Source organism: Gracilinanus agilis, chromosome 3 (assembly GCF_016433145.1).
Source record: "Gracilinanus agilis isolate LMUSP501 chromosome 3, AgileGrace, whole genome shotgun sequence".
NCBI classification, from domain to species: Eukaryota; Metazoa; Chordata; class Mammalia; order Didelphimorphia; family Didelphidae; genus Gracilinanus; species Gracilinanus agilis.
Genome location: NC_058132.1, coordinates 488,443,633 through 488,465,976, shown reverse-complemented (window position 1 = coordinate 488,465,976; position 22,344 = coordinate 488,443,633). Strand labels below are relative to the sequence as shown.

The 22,344-nt window shown below is 33.9% G+C and overlaps 1 protein-coding gene across 1 annotated transcript in view; it reads left to right on the top strand.

The window, feature by feature from the left end:
• TSGA10 (testis specific 10) overlaps positions 1-22,344 on the top strand; it is a 54,895-nt gene that overhangs the window by 13,851 nt on the left and 18,700 nt on the right. Inside the window, exons 6-10 of the mRNA XM_044667021.1 lie at positions 465-616; positions 5,692-5,807; positions 8,165-8,319; positions 18,979-19,034; positions 19,300-19,468. Coding sequence (XP_044522956.1) covers positions 465-616; positions 5,692-5,807; positions 8,165-8,319; positions 18,979-19,034; positions 19,300-19,468 — 648 coding nt within the window. The remainder of the gene's footprint in view (positions 1-464; positions 617-5,691; positions 5,808-8,164; positions 8,320-18,978; positions 19,035-19,299; positions 19,469-22,344) is intronic.

The following is a 22,344-nucleotide window of genomic DNA, read 5'->3' as shown; positions in this document are numbered from 1 at the left end:
AAGGAAGAATTTGGCTTACCTTATAAATTTACTTAATCATTCTTATTAGTCCTATCCCTTTTGACAGCAAAAGGGGAAAATCCTATGTAGATTGCGTATTTTTCATATTTGTGAGGGATTTTTGCTGAAAAAGTACTAGGCTATAGGATAAAAGAAAATCATGAAAATAGCATGTTTCAGCCTTGTTAAGTTGTGAGTTGAAAATGTGGTCTGGCTCAAACCAGTACTGCTCTTTATGACTGAACTATACAGTGGGTATGTGATCATGCCGGTTCCCCCACTTATTCGCCATAAAGACAACTCCTGAGAGGCTGGACCAAGAAAAGTGTTTAGTCCCAGTTTGGTTTTAGTCATCATATAGACAGGCCTAAAACTGCCTTTTGGAAAGGAGATGTGTGCCCTATTTGAAAGAGGAAGGCAGAAAAGTTCCAGTGACTACCAGTCTTCTTGTTTTATTTGTGTAGCTTGATGATGAACGTCTAGAACAAATGGCAAACATGACTTTGATGAAAGATACCATAACTACTGTGGAAAAGGAGATGAAAGCATTAGCACGAAAAGCAATGGATACAGAAAGTGAACTTGGCAGACAAAAAGCAGAAAATAATTCACTGAGGTAAATAAGAAATTATTTTCAGTAAAACTATTATTTTAATTCATTAATTCTAAGATTTACTATTTTTAAGAAATAAGAAAAATAAAAGCACATTTTATATATGATATTTTATGGTCTACAAAACATTTTTTGTTGGTGCTTCACTTCTCTTCTCGTTTTGAATTTTCTTCCTACCTAAGCCTACACTGTACCTTCAATCCTGTCTTCTTTACTTTTCCCTTCCTTTTCTTATTTGTGTTCCTTTTCCTAGGACTCAACTAAATATCTGACTTGTTAATAATAACATTGTTTCTAACTGATTGTCCTGTTAAAAGAAGAGTTCTCAGGACTATAGATTACAAAGCTAAGGAGTTGGGTAGAAGTTGCTGAACCAGATTGTGCCAAATGTGAGGGAAAACTTAACCATGAGAGTAATTAAACACTAAAAAATGAAACAGCCTAGGGATTCTCAAAGAGGTTATAGCTATTGTTTTTCAGCATTGTATTGTGCCTTTAAAAAAGGGAGTACATGGGCATAGTGCATTCATACACAAATTCAGAGAGGAAAAAATATTAAACATTCTTAAAGATCATCATAAACGATCAAAAAGTATTTATTAATCACCCCCTATATGCCACACTGTGATTGCCTGGATAAAGAACAAAATAATCTCTTTGCAAAAGAAAAATATTTCAGTGGGGGGGTGCTAACAAATATGTATAAAATATATACAAAATTATTCAAAGTTATAAGGCAGTTTGGGAAGGAGAGTTCTAGTGTTTGAGTTTATTTGGAAAGGCTTCATGTATAAGCTAGTGCCTGAGCTTCATCATAAAAAAATTAAATGATTCTATAAAGCAGAAGTAAAATGAAAGTACCTTTCTGGCATGTGAGGTAGCCAGTGCAAAGGCAGAGAGGTGGCAAATGGACAGTTTGTGAGAAGAACTAAGGGAATTGAGAAGGCCTATTTGACAGAATTATAGTGTGAAGGAAGTAGAGTAACATATAGTAAGACTTGATAGGTAGGTTGGGAGCAGATTGTATAAGGTTTTATAAGCTAGAGGTATTTATGTTTTGTCCAAGAGTCAATAGGAAGCTCCTGGAATTGAATAAGTAGCAAAGTCACAAGGTCAAATCTATATTTAGAGGAAATCACTTATTTATTAATTATGTTACATATGTTAATCATCAGTTATCAAATTACATTGATATGTTATTAAGCAGAGCCCTAGGTAAATAACACAAGATAGGAAGAGACAAGAACTGAGTAGAAGATAAGATGAAAGGTACAGTGTAAGAACACTGAAAACTTTGGAGTGGGGTTGTGTGTGTAAGACAGACTGGAGCAGGAAAAGGGAGGGACAAGACAGTGATAAAAATTAGATGAACTAGCAAAAGAACCATAAAATAGATAGCAGGCGAACCAGGAAATAATAATATCATGAAAACCCAGAGATAAGAGTAAAAATCCAAGAGGAGAAGGTCATTGGTGGCATCAAATACTTCAGATAGTTTAAGAATTAGAACTAGAAAAGACAAAAAAAAAAATACAGCAGATAAGTTTAAAAAAGACTAGCATTGAGAAAAGACAGAAATTTTAAAACTAATAATTATAATTAGTAAGGGATATATGAATACAAAAGACAAATTTAAATGGGAGACTAAATGATGTAATCCTGAATAATGAGTGAGTGGAAGAGCAACGCATAGACAGTTTTGAAATTTTTCAAAAAGAAAGTAACAATGATGAGAAAACATGCCAAAATTTCAGGGATGTAGCTAAAGAAGTCCTTGGAAAAATTTTATTCATAAATAAAGAAATCATTAATGAATTGGACAGTATTCAACCAAACAATAGTAGCCAATAAACCAACAGTTCTCAAACTTGAAAAACAATAAAAATAGTAACATTCAAGTATATACAATTAAAAACAAAAAGACCATTTAAATAATTTTAAGGGATTTTTTTAAAAAGCCAATATAGTAGACAAACTATTAGCTAATTTGGTTTCCCCTACAGAAGAGGAAAAAAAACAATTTATAAAAATTTTTTAAATGAGGAAAAAATAAATATAGAAAAAAGAATAGAGGCTGATCAGGTATGTTTGGGAATTTTTTCAGAATTTTTAAAAAAATTGAAATTAGACACCACATAAAATGACCATTTCAGTAAATTGTATTCCTAAATAAGAGGAACCATTGATGAATTGGTCATTCAGCCAAACAATAGTAGCCAGTAAATCAGTAGCTCTCAAACTTGGAAAATGGTAGAAATCCTGAAAATAAAATATGTACAATTAAAAATGAAAGGACTTTAAATAATTTTTAAAAATTATAATAGAGCTGAAAAAGTGGTATGTGACAATTCAAATCTCTATTATAAATGTAGTTTGCTTTTCTTTATAAATATATCATGTTTGACATGTAATTTTCAAAACTTTCCTGCTTATCTGTGATTCTGGCCTTCATTCTCTTCTATGCATCTTTTAAAAAATGCTTCAATCTCTTTCCCTTTCTCCTCTCAAATATATGATAAATATGCGTAAAAAAGCAAAATGAATTTGTGCTTCGGCCATATCCAAAAAAAATGTGTTTCATTCTGTCCATCACCTCTCAGGAAATGTATAGCTTGCTTCATCAAGAAGCCAGAATCTAGAGGCATTATAGGCATAGGAGCCAGTCATAGAAATATTACTAATAAAAGCAAGGGAAAAAAGAGGAAAGTTTCATTTAAAATAACTACTAATGTATGTGAGTATTAACCTGCTAGGACACACTTAGGACTTACATAAGCACAACCATAAATTTTTTTTTACAGAAATAAATTATGTAATAAATGGAGATTCATTCTTTGTATATGGTTGGGGTACACCAATTTAATTAAAATGTTGATACTATCTAAATTAGTTTGTGCAGGAGGTGATACAGAGATAGAGCACAGGGCCTGGAAGTTCAAATTTGACCTCAAACTTACTGGCTAGGTGACCCTGGGCAAGTCATTTAAACCTGTTTGTCTTACTTTCCTCATCTGTAAAATGAAATGAAATGGCAAACCATCCCAGTATCTATGCCAAGAAAACCCCAAATGGTGTCAGAAAGAGTGGGAAACAACTGAACAACAATTTAAATTTGTTTCAAGTCTACATTCATGAAACTATATTAGTAATTTTAGACTCTCAAGGAAATAACAGAAAAAAGTAGGAATGAAGGAACTGGTATGGTAATTTTTTCTGATTTGAACTTTTTAATCTAAGTTATATATGTTTTTGGAACTTATTGTGGTATATGGTATAAAATATTAGTCTTAACCTAATTTTTTCCAGACTGTGTTCTGGTTTTCCCAGTAGTTCTTATTGAATTAAAAAGGTAACTTTCAAATCTAAGGTTAATGGAAGAATTCTGTAAGCAATCAAGTAGTAATCAATTTTACTTGTTTAAGATTAAACAGCTTAGTATAAACAGAATAAGTAAAGAAGTTGATTTTAGGGAAAAGAATCATTGCATGAAATCTTTCATAAAAGTCTGATATCCAAGATATATTAGAATTGACACAAATATCTAATATCAAGAGTCATTCCCTATTAATTGGTCAAAGATTAACAGTAGTTTTCAGAAGAGTACTTGCAAATGATTGACAAGAATATGAAAAAAATTAAGAGAAATACAAATAAATATTACTTTGGTTTTCTCTCACATTTGCAAATCAGATAAAAACTGGCTGTTTTTGCAGAGGTTATAGTAAGATAGACATATGAATACAAGAGATGGGGAATTGGTCCAACTATTTTTGCAAGTAGTTTAGAATCATAAGAAATCACTAAACTGTGCCCTGTGAATTAGTGATTTTACTGTGTCCCAAAATAAAGTCAATGAAAAAAAGGTACCCTATATATTAAAATATTCATAGTGGTGTTCTCAGTTTTTAAAATCAATTAGGGAATGACTGAACCAGTGGTGTATAATAGAATATTATTGTGCTATAAGAAACTACAAGTTAACCAGAATTCAGAGAAGACGGTAAGACATGAAATAATGCAGATCAAAAGAAAAATATTTACAGTGACTTGAGAAATGTAAATGAAGACAATACCAAAAGGCCTTTGGACTCAAGAGTAATTGCACATAGCAATCTTGATTCTGGAAAACAGGCTGAAACCAATTCTTCTTTGAGGTAGAGAGAAATGGGTGATTACACGTATTGAATATTATAGCATATATTGTCAGACAATGTTGTTTTGATAATTTTTTGTTTTAACTGTTTTTGTCCCTTTGTTTCAATGTATAAATTATAATAAGATTTTTGAGATTTGTTAAAAAGGCATCAGTAAGGGTGGCTCAGGGGACAGAGAGCCAGATGTAGAGATAGGAGATCCAAATCTGGCCTCAGATACTGCCTAACTGTGTGACCCTGGCCAAGTCTCTTAACCCCTATTGCCTCGCTCTTGCTGCTCTTCTGCCTTAGAACCGATACTCAGTATTGTTTCTAAACTCAGTAAGAGTTTAGAAAAAAAAGGCATCAGTAAAAAACAATTTTGTTTTAATGCAATGGACTGCCTAAAAAGAGAGTGGCTTATTTATCATTAGAGACTTTCAAGATGGTCACTTGTTGAGGATGATGTAGAAGAGATTCCTGGTCTACAAATTGAACTAGATGCCCTTTGAAGTCTCATCCAACCCTAAGGTTCTGTGTTGATCTATTAAACAAATTTGAGCAAAAATGTTAATGGTTTACTTGTTAACCTTCTGATAACATTTGCATTTTAATACTGACCATCTGTGCCTAAGTCTCAATGAATAATGCCTTTGGCATACCTTTCCCCTGCCAAAAAAAAAAAAAAGGCAACACCAACTTCAGCTGCAGTCTGGAAAAGTATTAATAAATCATAGTTCATTAGACTTGAACTGTATCTTAGAAATCACTCAATTTGATCCTTTATTTTTATAGGGGAGGAAATAGCCCTCCTAAGGTCAAACAAGTCCAGCACTCTCTTTTCCATACTGCTTTGAGATCTTGACAGTTCATAGTCTAAGAAGGAAAGCTTAGAATTTTAAAAAGCTTATAGCCCAAATTAAAGTATTATCAATATGTTTACAGGCTTTTGTATGAAAACACAGAAAAGGATCTTTCAGACACTCAGCGACACCTTGCTAAAAAGAAATATGAGCTGCAACTTACTCAGGAGAAAATTATGTGTTTGGATGAAAAGATCGGTGAGTGCTCACTGTCTAACAATACTTTTATTTCTTGACTTTGTGTTGATAAAAAAAAAATAAACAGTTGTGTTATAATATTTTTTAGAAAACAAAATCAGATAAGTAAGGATAAATCTAATCCACCCTGAACTTCATATTTCATAGCTCTAAACTATAAAAATTATTTTTTAAAATTAACAAAAACTGTTGACATATTCTGTAGAATCCAGGACTTTAGGTTTTTTAAGTATTCAAGTAGCCAAAATTAAGGGTATCTTTTATTCAGATATAATTTAAAAAGATACAAGAGGCAATTTTTTAAAAATCAATTGAATTGTTTGGGAATCAAAGCCATGTTGCTTAAAGTAAAATTATATTATTTTTCTCAAATAGTAAAAGAGGTACTTTGGTCTTCACAAATGTATATAAATCACTGGAATGTTTTCTATGTATACGTTTCTCATTGAGCAATCCTGGACTGTTGAAATCCATGGGGAAATGTCTCTTACAATTTTAAAATTGTTAAACAAATTCTAACATATTTACATTTGTTGGTATAATTCTGATGCAACTAAATATCAGCAAAAGATATTTAGTGGATATGCATAAAGTTCTTATTGGAGTGCAAAGACACTTGATTTGATCTATAATGTATTGCTTCTTATTTTAGGAAAAAGACATTTCAATTTATAGCTCTTCCATTTATCTTACCAAGAAAAAAAAGTCATGTCTCTTTGGCTGACTTTCTTTTTTTTTTTTTTTTTTTTAACCCTTGTACTTCGGTGTATTGTCTTATAGGTGGAAGAGTGGTAAGGGTGGGCAATGGGGGTCAAGTGACTTGCCCGGGGTCACACAGCTGAGAAGTGGCTGAGGCCGGGTTTGAACCTAGGACCTCCTGTCTCTAGGCCTGACTCTCACTCCACTGAGCTACCCAGCTGCCCCGTGGCTGACTTTCTTTTAATTAGTCATAGCATGAAAGAATTGGAAGGAACTTAAGAAGTTATCTACTATAAGTCCCCTCCTTTTAAAATGACAAAACTGAAGCCCACAGAGTCTCTGCAACTTTTCCAACCTTACATAGTTAGTATAAAAGGTAACATCTTGACTGTGGCTACAAGATACCTCATATCTGACCAAAGAATTTATCAAACTATTTAGATATTTGAAAATTGCATTTTTTTCTCTGTATGTCAGTCATCATGAAGACAGAAACATTGAGATAAGAGAAAATTGTTTGCTTTTTCATTTTGCAGACATCATTACCACCAAATAAGCTATTAAGGAAAAAACCACAAAACAACACTTCCCTTCCTCAAGTCTTCAGTTTGGAATTTTAAGGTTGGGTTGAGAAAAGAGTAGGTGTAGTTAGATGGCACACAAAGATGGAAGAGATTGACTTATTTTGTTCAGATTGCCTATAATTTGTTGCTACTGTCACCAAAAATATTTTCATATTTTGTGACTTCCTTAACTTTCTTATGTAATTTATTAGACTAATGTGTTAGTCCTGGAATCATTATATGATCTTGGTCAAGTATCTGTTTATGCTTCTCAAGCATTAGATTATAAGCCCCTTGAGGGCAGGGACTGCCTTTTTTCTCTTTTGATATCCCCTGCACTTAACATAATCATACTGTTGTAAGTACTTTATAAATGTTTATTGATTGAATTAGAATTGGACTTCATGGGACACTTAAGCAGCATGTTGGAACTTTCTAGGAAGTTGACTTAATAATTTATTGCATAGGTAGACTTTTCCTCCTATGTTTTTGCTTTATGATCACAACTTAGGGAAACTAATGATGATCTTTGTATAAATCAGTAAGGCATATTAATTGTAGCCACTTTAAAAGATCAGTGATTTCATCCATGTGGATACTAATTCCAGTAACATAAATAGGTGCTTTCATGAGTTTCTGTGGCCAAAAAAAAAAAGTTCATATTGTAGGTCTTAAGTGATGAGCCTCGTGGTACTTTCCAGGGCTGTCCCTTGGACTTCATTTTATCAGTGGATCCTCACAAGCCTTTGCCACCCTTAGGCTATAAAGAATTTGTTCTTTTCACAGAGAACCCCTAGTCACCTCCACACAATGATGAAACATCAAAATAGAACTTTAGTGAAGGTTAAATATAGTTTTCAACTTTGTACATAGATTCTATTTCAGATACATTGACTAGTTTCTAAGTTTATAAACTATTTAAAATTCATAACTATTCATGCCATTATTATAAATTAAAAACCAATTGTTATATTGGACAATTTTGATCAATCTGATTACAATTTTTAGTAGCTTCAAATACAGGAGAACTCATTATGAAACCTGTTTGAAGTTTTTAATTTGATAAAAACTACACCTTTGTGGTTGCATTTCTAGATAATTTTACAAGACAAAGTATTGCCCAGCGAGAAGAAATCAACATTCTTGGTGCAACACTCAGTGATATGGCTAAAGAAAAGGAATGCCTGCAGGCATGCTTGGATAAAAAATCTGAGAATATTGCTTCCCTTGGAGAGAGCTTGGCAATGAAAGTATGTTCTGAGATTTATCAAGTGTTTAATAATTTATCTAAGTATGTTAGTTGAAGAAAATTGGTTAAAATTTAATCTTAATTTCATAATATTCCCACAAAGTCTTTATAAGCACTTAAATTTCTGATTTTGCAATATCTAGAGTGATTTTGGGAAGTGTATTAATAAACTGTTAGTAGTTTAAATTTGATTTTCTTAACATTAAGTTGTGATTAACATTCTTTAATTTTTACTTTAACTTTTACTAACTTTAAAAAATATAAGCAATACTAAGTAAAGATTTTCAAACAAATATTGGTACTTACTCATCAAAATGAATGCTTCCCCTTTAAGAGTAGTAATCTTGGTGTGAGTGAATAAGGTAGATAATGACACTTGGTAATACTGTTTTATATCATAAGTGAGATATAATTGTGAATTGATAAATGGGGTTTCTCTCCCTCCCCCCCCCCCCCGTAGCCGATAACCTGGCTCTGAAAGTAGTTGGAAAAATGTTTTAACAGTGACTATATTATAGTAATATACAAATGATCTCTTAAGGTATGAATTCCTTGAAGTCCAACATTGACTGGGACGTATATCTTCCAATATACCAGTTAAGAAAAATTCTCAAAAAAAAAATGCCTTACCACTTTAGTTATACCCTAAATTCAATTCAATAAACACTTATTATACGTTATGCAAACTAGCATGATCATACTCTGGACAGAAATGCAATAGCTGACTCTTTTCTGAGACCACTAGCTACTTTTCCAAAGTTCAGTATGGTTTTTGGGGGTAACATGTAATGCATATCAGGGTTCAAGCCCCTATCCATTACAATATTCTTTTACTAAGCCATGCAAGAAAAGCCAATCTAATAGCAAGAAATTTTAATTGAGGTATAAAATTGAGAAGCAATATAAACAACAATTTAGAGAATAATAATTACATCAAATAATAGAGTTATTTCCTGCCTCACATACCCAATTCTAGTCCTTGATTAAAGTAGATCTTAACAAAAAAGACCCTCAGAGTACTTTTCCAATCAAACTGGCCTTCTCACTGTTTTTCTTTGCATTTGCTATCCTTCACGCCTAAAGTACAATACTTCCTTACTTCTGACTCTAAGAATCCCTAGTTCTCTTCAAGACAGCTCAAGTACTACCTCTTACATAAGTCTCTTCCTGATTCTCCAGTATTCACTTGTGGCCTCCCCATCCCCTTCATCTTTTATTTTTTTATATATATACACATATTTTATGGAGTGGAAACCTGGGGAGGCTTGTACCCCCAGAAATCACTCTAATGAGACTTGATAAGATGCTGGCAAAGAAAAACTGCTTTATTTGGATAAAACAGTGGACAGCAGGAAAGGGGGAAGGGAAAGAAAAGGGATTCTGCCCACACAAGCAGCTTACTCAGGCAAAAATGTCCTCTCTTCTTCTAGTACAATCACAGACTTTTATAATAATCTTGATGTAAGATTCTCCTCCTCCCCTCTGTCCAATCCCACAGAAGGGGGGATTATGATGTTTACAGTCTTGAGTGCATGATTTTCAACATTATGTACCCCTAAAGACCCCCATAATAAAGAAAAACCCGTGACTATCATGGGATTCCTAGGCTGAGGCCATAATGATACTTTTGAAATTCTGTTTACTTTCCCTCTTTCAGCTTATCTTATAGTTTGACTTTCTTCCCAGAGTACAGATAACTCTTCTCAAGGTTTTGAAAATAGGTCAGGAAAACTAAAAGTTTTATGGGGTTGGGGGTGGCAGGCAGTTTTAGTCTAAGAAATAGTAAAATTAAGGGGTCTTGAGAATTGGGGTTACAAGCCAAATACTACTCTGAGAATTACACACTGAATCTCATCCCACACAGTCCTCCCTCTTTTTAATTTCAGGGTTGTGTAATTCTCACCTGCCTCAGTATCTCCTATATGCAACAACAACAAGAACTAATAACATTGATTAAGCATAATTGGATACTCTTCTTCAGAAATCATCTTCATCTGGACTCTGCTTCTTCTGTTCCAGGTTGCTTGCAGAATCTTGGGGGTGGGGTCCTCCTACTAATGGGAATTCTTTTGCAAAGCAAATATTTTATGAAATAAATCTTTCTACCTCATGTTCTGTAGGAGATCCAGAAATTCCTGGGTCTTAATCTTTAGTCTAAAGTTTAGCTTCTCATAACTACTTCTTCCTATTTCTATGGAATATCAAAAAATCTCATTTGATTGATCCAGCCATTCTGGAAGGCAATTTGGAACTACGCCCAAAGAGCTTTAAAAGTATGCCTGTCCTTTGATCCAGCCATACCATTGCTGGGTTTGTACCCCAAAGAGATAATAAGGAAAAAGACTTGTACAAAAATATTTATAGCTGCCATCTTTGTGGTAGCAAAAAATTGGAAAATGAGGAGATGCCTATTGATTGGGGAATGGCTGAACAAATTGTGGTATCTGATAGTGATGGAATACTATTGTGCTAAAAGGAATAATGAACTGGAGGAATTCCGTGAGAACTGGAAAGACCTTCAGGAACTGATGCAGAGCAAAAGGAACAGAACCAGGAGAACACTGTACACAGAGACTGATACATCATGACACAATCAAATGTAATGGATTTCTCTACTAGCAGCAATGAATTGATCCAGGACATTTTTGAGGGACTTATGAGAAAGAACGTCATCCACATCCAGAGAAAGAACTGTCAGAGTAGAAACACAGAAGAAAAACAACTGCTTGATCACATGGGTTGATGGGGATTTGATTGGGGATGTTGGCTTTAAATGATCACTCTATTGCAAAAAGTAATAATATGGAAAAAGGTCTTGATCAATGATATATGTAAAATCCAGTGGAATTGCTTGTTGGCTCCGGGAGTGGGGATGAGGGAAGGGAGGGAAAAGAACATGAATCATGTATCTATGGAAAAATATTTTAGATTAATTAAATAAATACATTTTTAAAAAATCTCACTTTTCTGAAGCTATCACTTGATCAATTCTAACCTTTCCTCTATTAGTCAACTTGCTTGTTTAGAAAATGGAAACTTATATTTTTACAGTTTGCATCCTGTGTTGATCATAGGAATTTGTAACAAAAGAAAGGCAGGGAAAATGATCTCTAATTGTCCTTATAGTTCTTTCAAGAACCCAGAATGAGTAGGTCAACACTGTCTGACTTCACATACAGACCAGAGCTATCACTGGCTCATGCTATAACTGTTCCACTCAGGGACCATCAGAATCCAATGTGCCTTACCAAATCAGAAGGATGCTACCTCAGTTTCAGACTGAGATCATCCTTTCAACTTCCTATAAGGACTTTCAGTTGTCCTCTTAATATCTTGTTCTCTTCCAATGGTTCTTCAATTATCAGACAGCCATACTTGAATTCCAAGCTCACAGTAATATTAAATATGATTCCCATAAACCTTTTGTCTTAAATGGCAAAAATCCTACTCATTGCAGTTGAGAGAAAACCTTTTCTCTTAGTGTTCCAATTTCATTCTTTTTCCATAATTTCAAACAAGCTTCCTGCTTACTTGCTTACTTCTAATGGCTTCTAAAATTCTTACTTCAAGCTTATCTAAAATAAATGTTTTTCTCCTTTAACTTCTTTATACAGTAAATGCCAATTCTGTATTCTCTTATTCTATACCTTATTTATATGTGCCTTATCATGGTCTTCAACAGACTTTCTCTTACTCTATCATAAACTTCCTCAATCTCTAAACATCCTCTCTTTTCCCCCTTCAGACTTCTACTTCAAGCAGAATCACATTCATTATTCCCCTTCTTATGTCTTCATATACCTACATACATTATTCATACAAAATGTCTGTCTTTGGGCTCTCATAAAGAGGCCCCATATTCTATTAAAGTCTCCTATACTTATTGCCTTTCATATGCTTATCCCACACCTCTCACACCTTCTACTACTTTTGCCATCACTCAACTTAATTTCCACTAGGTATTCTGTCACCTGCTATTAGTGGCTCAGAAGAATCCTGATTATCATTCTTCTTATCATGTGCACCATTCACATACATAATTTACATTTCATATCTTTACATATTGTCTTATCCAGTTCACCTCAGAAATTAGTTTTCTTCACAGTACAAATTCATGCATCATTTGTATTGACACAAAATTACATTCTATAGGCAAATAGATTATATTTAAATCCATGTTTTCATTCAGTTATAGAATTATTTTTACCCAAAGTACATTCCTTGGTAACAATTCATATATCCCAATCAGTTACAACAAATGTTTACAAATTAAGAAATCCTTTTTGCAGTATTCCAAACTCTTAATACATGTTTCATTCCACATTTCCAATTTCTCCTTCCCCAATGTTCATTATATTTTCACTTGTTGCTTAATTCAGTAGTACATATATTAGAATAACATTTTCATTTGTCTATCCAAAATTTAGATCATATAGAATCTTCTTCATATTGCATCACATCATCTTCTTCTAAGCTGGTACTATATTCTTATATACTTTACACTCATTTTATTGAATCCTTATATTCATTAAACAGCCAGCACAGCACTTATTAGGAGTTTTTTTCTTTTCTGCTTCTTTAAAACAAAAATCCTTTCTGCATCAGACTGGCAATTATTTACATTCAGTCAATTCTCAAATCCTATTTAACAAACATTTTAGGTATATCCAAAGATTCAAATGTCTAAGCATTGTTCATTTCAAATCTCAGTGAGAACTAACAGTTCTCTTATCATTAAGTTTAGAATCTATCTTAGCTGGAATTTAGAATCTATCTTATCTGTAACCTTATACAACTGATAAACATTTTTCAACACTGAATAACTTTACGGTCATTTCGCACAGTTCCACAAGTACATTTCAGAATCATTTGTGATTTTCCAAAATCATATACATCAATGTTAAAAATTACAAATGATGAAATTGAAGCACAGAGAAGATAAGTGATTTGCCCAGGGTCTGCGTACAAATTATTCATCTGGTCTGCTCATTTTATTTTGTTTCAGGTCACATAATACTTCCCAGGTATCTAAATCTATCATATCTGTGATTCCATCCATAACAGAAATATTCCATCACATTCATAGGCTATAATTTATTCAGCCATTCAAAAATTGATGAGAACCCCCTTTGTTCCCACTTCTTTGCTGCCATAGAAAGTGTTGCTGTAAATATTTTTGTTTATGTAGGCCCTTTATGTCTTTTGCATTTTTTGTGGTAATATGCCTACTAGTGGTATTACTTACTGGTTATACATAGTTTAGTGATGCTGAAGTTCCAAATTACCTTCTGGAATAGTTTGACTAATTCACAGCTCTTCAAACAGTGCATTAGTATCTAGCCTGTCCTCTCAAAGTTCTTCCAACAGTTGTCATGTCCATCTTTTGTCATCTTTTCCAATTAGAATGTTAAAATATCAAGTTGTTTTAATTTGTATTTCTCTTAATAGTGATTTAGAATAATTTCTTATTAGATTATTGAGAGCTTAGTGAGATCTCTTTTCATATTTCTTTTGGGCCATGCTTATTCTTTGTAATTTTGCATGCTTTTGATTTTTTTATTTCTGATTTTCTGTGGTGTTTGTTCTTTACATTTATATTGTTGTGGTCATTGCATATATTTCTTGTTTTTATTTCACTACATCAGATTTTTTTTTTCTATTTATCATATTCATTGTTTCATACAGTACAATTATTTCCCATTACATTCACATACTAGTGTGTTTAGCTATTCCCCAGTCAATCAGCATCTACTTGGTTTCAAATTCTTTCCTATCAAAAAAGGTGCTGATATAAATAGTTTGTTGTATATAGTGGCTTTCTTTTTATCAATGACCTCTTTGGAGTATGTGCCTAGTAGTGGAATCTTTGGGTCAGAAGGTTAACATTTTAGTCATTTTATTTGTATAATTCCAAAAGAATTTGCAGAATGATTATATAAATTCACAGCTCATCATTCTTGTCTGTTCTCATCTTTGCAAATTCACTTGGTATGAAATAAAACTGGAGAATTGTTTTAATATGCATTTCTTTATTATTTATTTGCAGCATTTTAATGTGTCTATTGATACTGTTTTCTTCCCTTGAGAAATATTTATCCATATCATTCAATAATTTATCCCTTGAGGAATGGCTCTCATATATTTCAATCAACTGCTTATTTGCCTTGGATATGAGATGTTTACTAGATAATCTTTGCAAAGATTTTTCCAAATTAACTGTCTTTCTTTCTGATTTTAGCTGCATTGCTTTTACTTATTTGTGCAAAATCTTTTCAATTTTATGTCAAAATGTGTTCATTTTATCTTGAAGGACTGTCAGGGGACACATGACTCTGTGACTCATATGTCCCACCACTGGGGTTTGTGGGATCAAAGCTGGGATCGAGGTCCCCTTGATATTTTACTTCACACAATTAATTCTTTTTGGGTATGAGACCTATTCATATTTTTCTTTGGAGGCTTTGGATATATTAGTGTTTGGATCTTCCTTGTCACCAAAATAACTTTTTATGGTTTTTTTTTGTTGTTATTATTGTTGGCCTATTTCTCAGCCTTTTTCTTTTCTTTTAATTTAAAAAACTATTAAAGTTGGGTTCTATAACTGTGATGTTAGAGAGCAACTTTCCAAGCTTCAGGTTCTTTGTGCATCTCTCTTCAGAGCTAGCTCTGGGATCTATCTGCTTTCAGTTCTCTCAAGGGGATATAATCTAAGAAGAGGTGGACTTAATACTCTGATGGCCTGTGCTCTGGTTTGTGAGTAACCACAAGCACACTTTTCTACCTTGGAACTGTGACCAAGATCTCCTTCTCTCCTGTGACCTTAAGCACTAGTGAGTACTATTGCTCCTCCTCACCCTGAGACGGTACCCCCCCACCCCAGACTGCAGACTGGTTTTGTGAATGAGCAAGGGTCTTGCACCCAGAGCCAGCAAAGGGACCCCTGTAATCTCCTGAGACATTATCTGGGCCTCCCCCCTTACCGTCTGTGTCTGAAAACTCCAGAAGCCTTTGCTGCTAATTCAGCTTCTCCCAAGGCCTGTTGCCACTGTGGGACCTGCCAGTGCACTAGATCTTTTCTGCCAACCTTCTACATTGTTTTGGGCTGAAAAATTATTTCACCCTGTCTTTTTGTGGGTCATGATGCTCCTGAATTCATTTTGTTTATCCCTGTTTCTCCAGATTTTTATTAACTCTAATTTTTCTAACATTTCATTCACTTTCCTTACTTCTTTCTTATTTATTTTTTGGTTCAATTTATCTAATTCTGATAGGGAAAGGTTGAGGTCCCTCACTAGTATGGTTTTACTATCTATTTCCTCCTTAATCTCCTTTACTTTCTCCTTTAGAAATCTGGATGCTATACCATTTGGTGCATAAATGTTTAGTATTAATATTACTTCATTATTTATAGTACCTTTTGGCAAGATGCAATTTCCTTCCTTATCTCTTTTAGTCCAATTGATTTTTACTTTAGTTTTGTCTGATATCATGATTGCTACTCCTGCTTTTTTACTTTAGATGTTGCATAATAAATTCTGTTCCAGCCTTTTACCTTTAATTTGTGTGTCACCCTGCCTCAAATGTGTTTCTTGTAAACAACTTATAGTAGGATTCTGGTTTTTAAACTACTCTGCTATCTGCTTCTGTTTAATGGGTGAGTTCATCCCATACATTTAGAGTTATGATTAATAACTGTGTATTGCCCTCCATCTTATTTTCTCCTTTAGATCCTACTCTATTCCTTTTCACTCTGTTCCTCCTCACCAGTATTTTGCATTTTTCACCATCCCTCGTACTTCCCCCTGCCTTCAATTACCTCCCTCTTTCCTTGTCTTATTCCCTTTCTACTTCTCTGTAGGATAAAATATAATTCTATACCCCAGTGGGTATATTTATTTTTCCCTCTCTAAGCCAGTTACAATGAGAGTAAAATTTAAGCATTGCCCATCACCATCTTTATCCTCCCCTCTCTATAATGATTTTTTACACTTCTTTATATTGTATAATTTACCCCGTTCTATCTCCCCCTTCCCTTTTCTCTCAGTGCAGTCCTTTCTTTAATCCCTTGATTTATTTTTTATATATCATATTATATGCATACATATCATATCATATATATTGTTTCATATCATCACATTTACATACATATCATATCATCATAATTAGCTTGCTTCCCCACCCTCTTTCTAAGTATATTCCTTCTATCTTCTCTACTACTAAGAGTAATTTTTTAGTATTACAGATATCCTCTTTCCATGTAGAAATATAAACTTACCTTACTTACTTTACCTTAATTACTTATCTTAATGAGTCTCTTACATTTTCTCTTTCTTATTTACCTTTTTAGGCTTCTCTTGGGTCTCGTGTTTGGACTTCAAATTTTTTATTTATGTCTGGCTTATTCCTCAGGAATGCTTGGAAATCTTCTATCTTATCAAATGTCCATTTTTTCCCCAGAAAGAATATACTCAGTTTTGTTGGGTAGGTGACTCTGGGTTGTAAACCCAGATCTTTCGCCTTCCTGAATATCATATTCCATGCCTTCTGATCCTTTAATGTAGCAGCTGCTAGGTCCTGTGTGATCCTGATTATAGCTCCATGGTATTTGAATTGTTTCTTTTTGGGGCCTTTGAATTTAGCTATTACATTCCTGGAAGTTGTCATTTGAGGATTTCTTTCTGGAGGTGATGTGTGAATTCTTTCAGTTTAAATTTTATTTTCTTATTCAAAGTTATCTGGGCAGTTTTTTTGATAATTTTCTTGTGTTATGATGTCCAAGATTTTTTCTTGATCATGGCTTTCAGGTAATCCAATAATTCTCAAATTATCTCTCCTGGATCTATTTTCCAGGTTAGTTGTTTTTTTTTCCCAATAAGATATTTCATGCTTTCTTCTGTTTTTCGTTCCTTTGATTCTGATTTGTTTCTTGATTTCTCATGAAATTGTTAGTTTCTAGTTGATCAATTCTGATTTTTAAGGCCTGATTTTTCTCTGTCAGTTTTTGGTTCTCCTTTTTCAATTGGCCCATTTCTTCTAGCATCACTTTCATTTCTCTTCCCCACTTTTCCTCTACCTCTCTTAATTGATTTTTGAAGACTTTTTTTAGCCCTTCCAGAATATGTGTCCAATCCATATTTTTCTTTTGAACTTTGCATGTGTTTACTTTGCTTTTACCGTTCCCCTCTGTGTCTGTACCTTGCTCTTTGTTTCCATCAAAAGTCTTTAGAGTTAGGTGCTTTTTTTTAGTTGTTTGCTCATTTTTCCTACCTTTTTGTAGGTAGGCTCTGTTTTCTGGGAGGTTAAGGTACCCTCTTAAACTTCAGTCCTTCCTTGATGCTGCCTTTAGCTTATTTTTTGGGTTTCTGCCAGTTTCAGTTTTTCCAGTCTGATGTGATGGCCCTAGGGCTGGGAGCTCTGAGGGCCTCCTCCCACTGCTGATTCAATTAACCCTTGAGATGCTGATAGCTTAAAGACTTGCCTCAGGCTTAGGTGTAAGTTTTTGATATCACTATGAACTTCAACAGGTCAGGGGCTACTCAAATTCTAGCCCCAGGGTTAAGCATAAGTCTTTGGCATTTTCAAAAATGTTAATTGGAGGGGATTTTGATGGTGACCTTGAGCTCCTTTGCCTTACTCCATCATCTTGGCTCTGCCCCTGGAAGGAAGTCCCTGAATTCATTTTGAGGTGTTATATCATAGTTTTTTGAAGAGTAATTTGGTAAAGATTTAGTAGGGTTTGTGTACTTTCTCTCCCATCTTGATTCTGCCTCAAATCTCTTTTATTTTGAGTAGAATTTTGGTACCACAATCAAGTCATTGTGGACAGTTTTCCACAGATTCCTTTAGACCTTTACTTAGGTATATTTTTCCTACAAATTTCTTCATGTCTTTCTCATATCCCCTATGGTATGTGGTACCCTTTAGAACTTTTCATTTATTTTCTTCTTGCCTTCTAAACTTGCTTTCTCTTACTTCTTGAGATTGAATTTGAGACTCATTAGAAATCACTGCCATTGCAAATGATTCCATAGCAGACTTTCTATTAAAGAATTAATAGGAATAAACATTTAACTCTAAGGGAAGTTAACTTTTTTTTAAAAAGAGTTTTAAAGTCATTCCTAGCTAATTCAAACTGTCAAAAAAGTTGCTGTAATAAGTAGCTTCAAGTTAATATGAATTTTAGGGAGTAGTCCTAGGTAAAAATATGTTTATTGTTATGAATATATATCTCTAGCCATGATTTCTCTTCCAACTTCCAGATCCATATCTCAAACTTCCTATAGAGCAGCAACATCTGTATCCCTTCTTTCTTGCCCCTATACTCTTTTCTTCTCTATTTCTCTGTCTTAGCCAGACTGGCTCTTTCTACAGAGAGAAGGAGGAACTTTCTATGGGTGAGCACCCAAAATTTTGACTACAATATTTGATACACTTGTCCATGTAATTATACCAAAATGCATCTCCTTTAATGGGCTTGGTATTTTAAAAAGCTGTTTATGTACCCACTTTGATTAGGCTTGTTTTTAAGTGTTGAATAGAGTAGGAAGAAGGTTTAAATCCCAGAAAATAGAAGGCCAAATGTGAAAGAACATTTTGTGTTTTCACTTTTAACAGAATTTTCAAATAAATTTTATTTAATATTGCTTTTTTTTTTTTAAAGGAAAGGACGATTTCAGGCATGAAGAATATCATTGCTGAAATGGAACAGGCATCAAGGTATTTTGATACAGATATAAAGTTTTACTGAAATGACAAATAAATGACCAAACTGAACTACTATATTTTATACTGCATATATTTATATTTTTTTATATCTCTGAAATTTTACAGACCATGTAATTTTTACATTTGGTTTCCCATACTTTGTCACATCCATCTCTATAAACTCAAATGTTTTACTTTTCTATATTGTCTTATTTTTTTTATTGTTGTTCTGCATCAGTAAAATACTTCTAATGTCCTTGTTTGACTTATAAAACAGACAGTCAACTGAAGCTCTTATCATGTGTGAACAAGACATTTCCAGGATGCGTAGACAATTGGATGAAACAAATAATGAACTAACTCAGATTGCTAGAGAAAGAGAGGCCTTGGCTCGGGATAATGATAAATTACAAGAGTCAATCTCTAGAATTAAGCAGGAAAACCAGGTATTTTTGCTACTGGAATCCTTTTCTATGCAAATCTAGAAGTTTTATCTTAATTGCAAATGAAGTATAGATTATAATTAGATAAATTAAGATTAAGATTATGCAGATTGGTTTGGAACTTTGCATATAACTAAACTACATTTGAACTTTTTTTAAATCCTTACCTTCTACCTTAGAATCAATTATTAAATATCAACTGTAAGGAAGAAAAGTAATAAATAATAAGAGTAACAAGGCAATGGAGGTTATTTGACTTGCCTAGTGACACAGCTAGGAGCTATCTGAGGCAAGATTTTGGGTCCTCCCAGACCCAGACCTGGGGTCTTGTAAGATTAAAATTAATATCCAATAACTCCAAGTATTATATTTTATAAGGTTTATTAATTATCACTTGAAGTAGAAGAGATAAAAGGACAAAAGTAAAAGCCTGAGTAAAACCTGATTTCCCAGCCTCAATCAGGGGAAAAGAGTGCATGAGGGTGGAGCTACGCAAAACTTATATCTTCTCTACAGTAGCTGGGATTTAAAGTCCTGGGGAGCAAATCCTAATTACACAATGTCCCCTGTGATTTCATTGGGAAATGAGCATGTAGAAATCTCCCAGATTTACATACCTAGTTTCCTCAATGAATCAGTTCACATAATCAACTTATATCTGTAAAGATCTTTAACTAGAGGTACATTCAATATTGCACTCTCTAAGGGAAAATTACAGTAATTTGGGGATAAGAAGTAAATAAAAGAGAAAGAGAACAAAAATCCAATTAGGGGACAGTCCCCTTTGGCATGAGTGTACATTCAAAATAAATGTGTTCAACCCCCTACAGTTCAATTTCATTATATCCCAAAGTTCATTCTGGATCTTTTGGTGCAGTGTGTAGTTTCTGTAGGTATCTTCATGGCTCCTTCTCTAAACAGTTCACTTTCTTGATTCAGGGAGGTAGTAGGTTTCTAATCCTAAAATTACTCTCAGACAAGAAAAATTTTTATAACTCCATAATTTTATGAGAATAATACAATCCCCTGGAGGAAGATGTTGACCAACACACTGATCACCCTAGGATACGTGGTTGAGTTATGAGGTATATGAATCAAGTGTCAAAAGAAAATAAAAAAACATTAAAAAAAACAATAAAAGAGAAAAAAGCAACTTCTGGATGAAACATAAAATATCAAAGTCTCATATGTAACAATTCTAACTAAGGAAAAATAAGCCTATAACAGGTCCTTGAATCAGGGCCTGATTAAAGTGATTTATGTCCCACAAGCTTATAGTAGCAATTATGCACTTACCCAATCATTATGCAGGACTACAGAAAATTGCCATACTATCAAAGAGAGAGAACAGACTAGATTTTGAAGCAGAAGGGAAATAGTATTCCCTAGTCTGATTTTACCTTTGCTCTCAGGGATAGGGGAGCCAAAATGGCAGCCAAACTGAGGTACTTGGTAGAGGTCTGGATCTGGCACAAGGGAATCCTGCATCTGACTTTGCAAACAGCCGCTTCCTAGAACCCCAAAATAAGTTCAAGTACCCTGTCTTGGCCCAGAATCTCATCAATCCCACTGGGATTGGTTGGTCTCTTTGACCTTGTGCTCCTTGGCACTGTGCAGGTTAACTTTGTACTCCTTGGCACTGTGCAGTGACTATTTTGTGACCCCTTCTCCTGGTATCAAAGTTCCATGATATTTAACAATCAATTGCAGATTTCCATAGTCTAAAGCTTTTGGTTATGCATTGACATTAGGACTAATGGACATTTTAAACTTATCCTAGTACAGAATTTAAAAAACCATTAATACTGGTAAAATGTGCTTCAAGTACAGAATATGAGAGAAAAAAGAAAACTCAAATACTCTATTGCACATACAAGGAAAAACAATAATAAAAATTTTAAAAATAAAAAATATATAGTTCACATTCAGTGACATACTGGGTTAGCCAAGGAGAGGAGCAATACAAAGGTTTCTCACTCAAAAATGAGATCCATTTCCTTTTTAACTTGGCCATAATCCACAGGGTAAGTGCACATAATTTCACTAAGTAACAGCTTTTTAAAACAGTAGCACAGCAGCTAATGCATTTTCAAAGAAGTACCAAAATCCCCCAAATCATAAAAGCCCAATTAGTGACAATAGCAAACAAACCTGCTATCATATAGGATTCACATTAATTGTTGTGTGACATTTTTAAAAACTATGAAGCTCATGGCTACTTGTCACAAGTTCTCCAGATCTAGCCAATCTTTCAACCTTGGCAAATATATTTCTAATAAAGTCTATTACTGCCATCATTGCAAAATTTGGCAGAAGAAACCGGAAAAACAAAAACAAAAACAGCACCTCTGTGCTGCTGCTGAAAACCTTTTGGGTCTAAAATGTCACCAAGAATCTAGATCATTCTGGTGGAAGGGTAGAGTAAGCTGAAGAATTAAAAATATAAAAACCCATCTAGGGGTTACAAAGGAAAACCTTCCCACCTCGTGGATGAGATTATAACCCATCACAGGGTAACTAAGCCTCTTGGGAAACCTCCCTCTTCTGGTATTAGACTGTAACAGCTGTAAAAGGCATGTCTTTATATGTCCCATCCATTGCAATGTGGAAGTAAGGAACACAATTGTGAAAATCACTTCTGATGTCTTATCCATTACATTTTTAATAGATGTGGAGGTGGTGAATACAATAGTGCTATTGCACTTCACTTCAGCTACTAAAATGGACCCTTACCTCTTGTTACAAACAACTCAAATACAGGCAAATGATCAGTCAGAGGTAGTGGTGCTACTAGATATCTGAAAACCACTTCTGAAGACTCCTTAAAATCAATTGAGATTTTTAGCTCATTAAATTCTCCAAAGGTTGTATACAGGTTG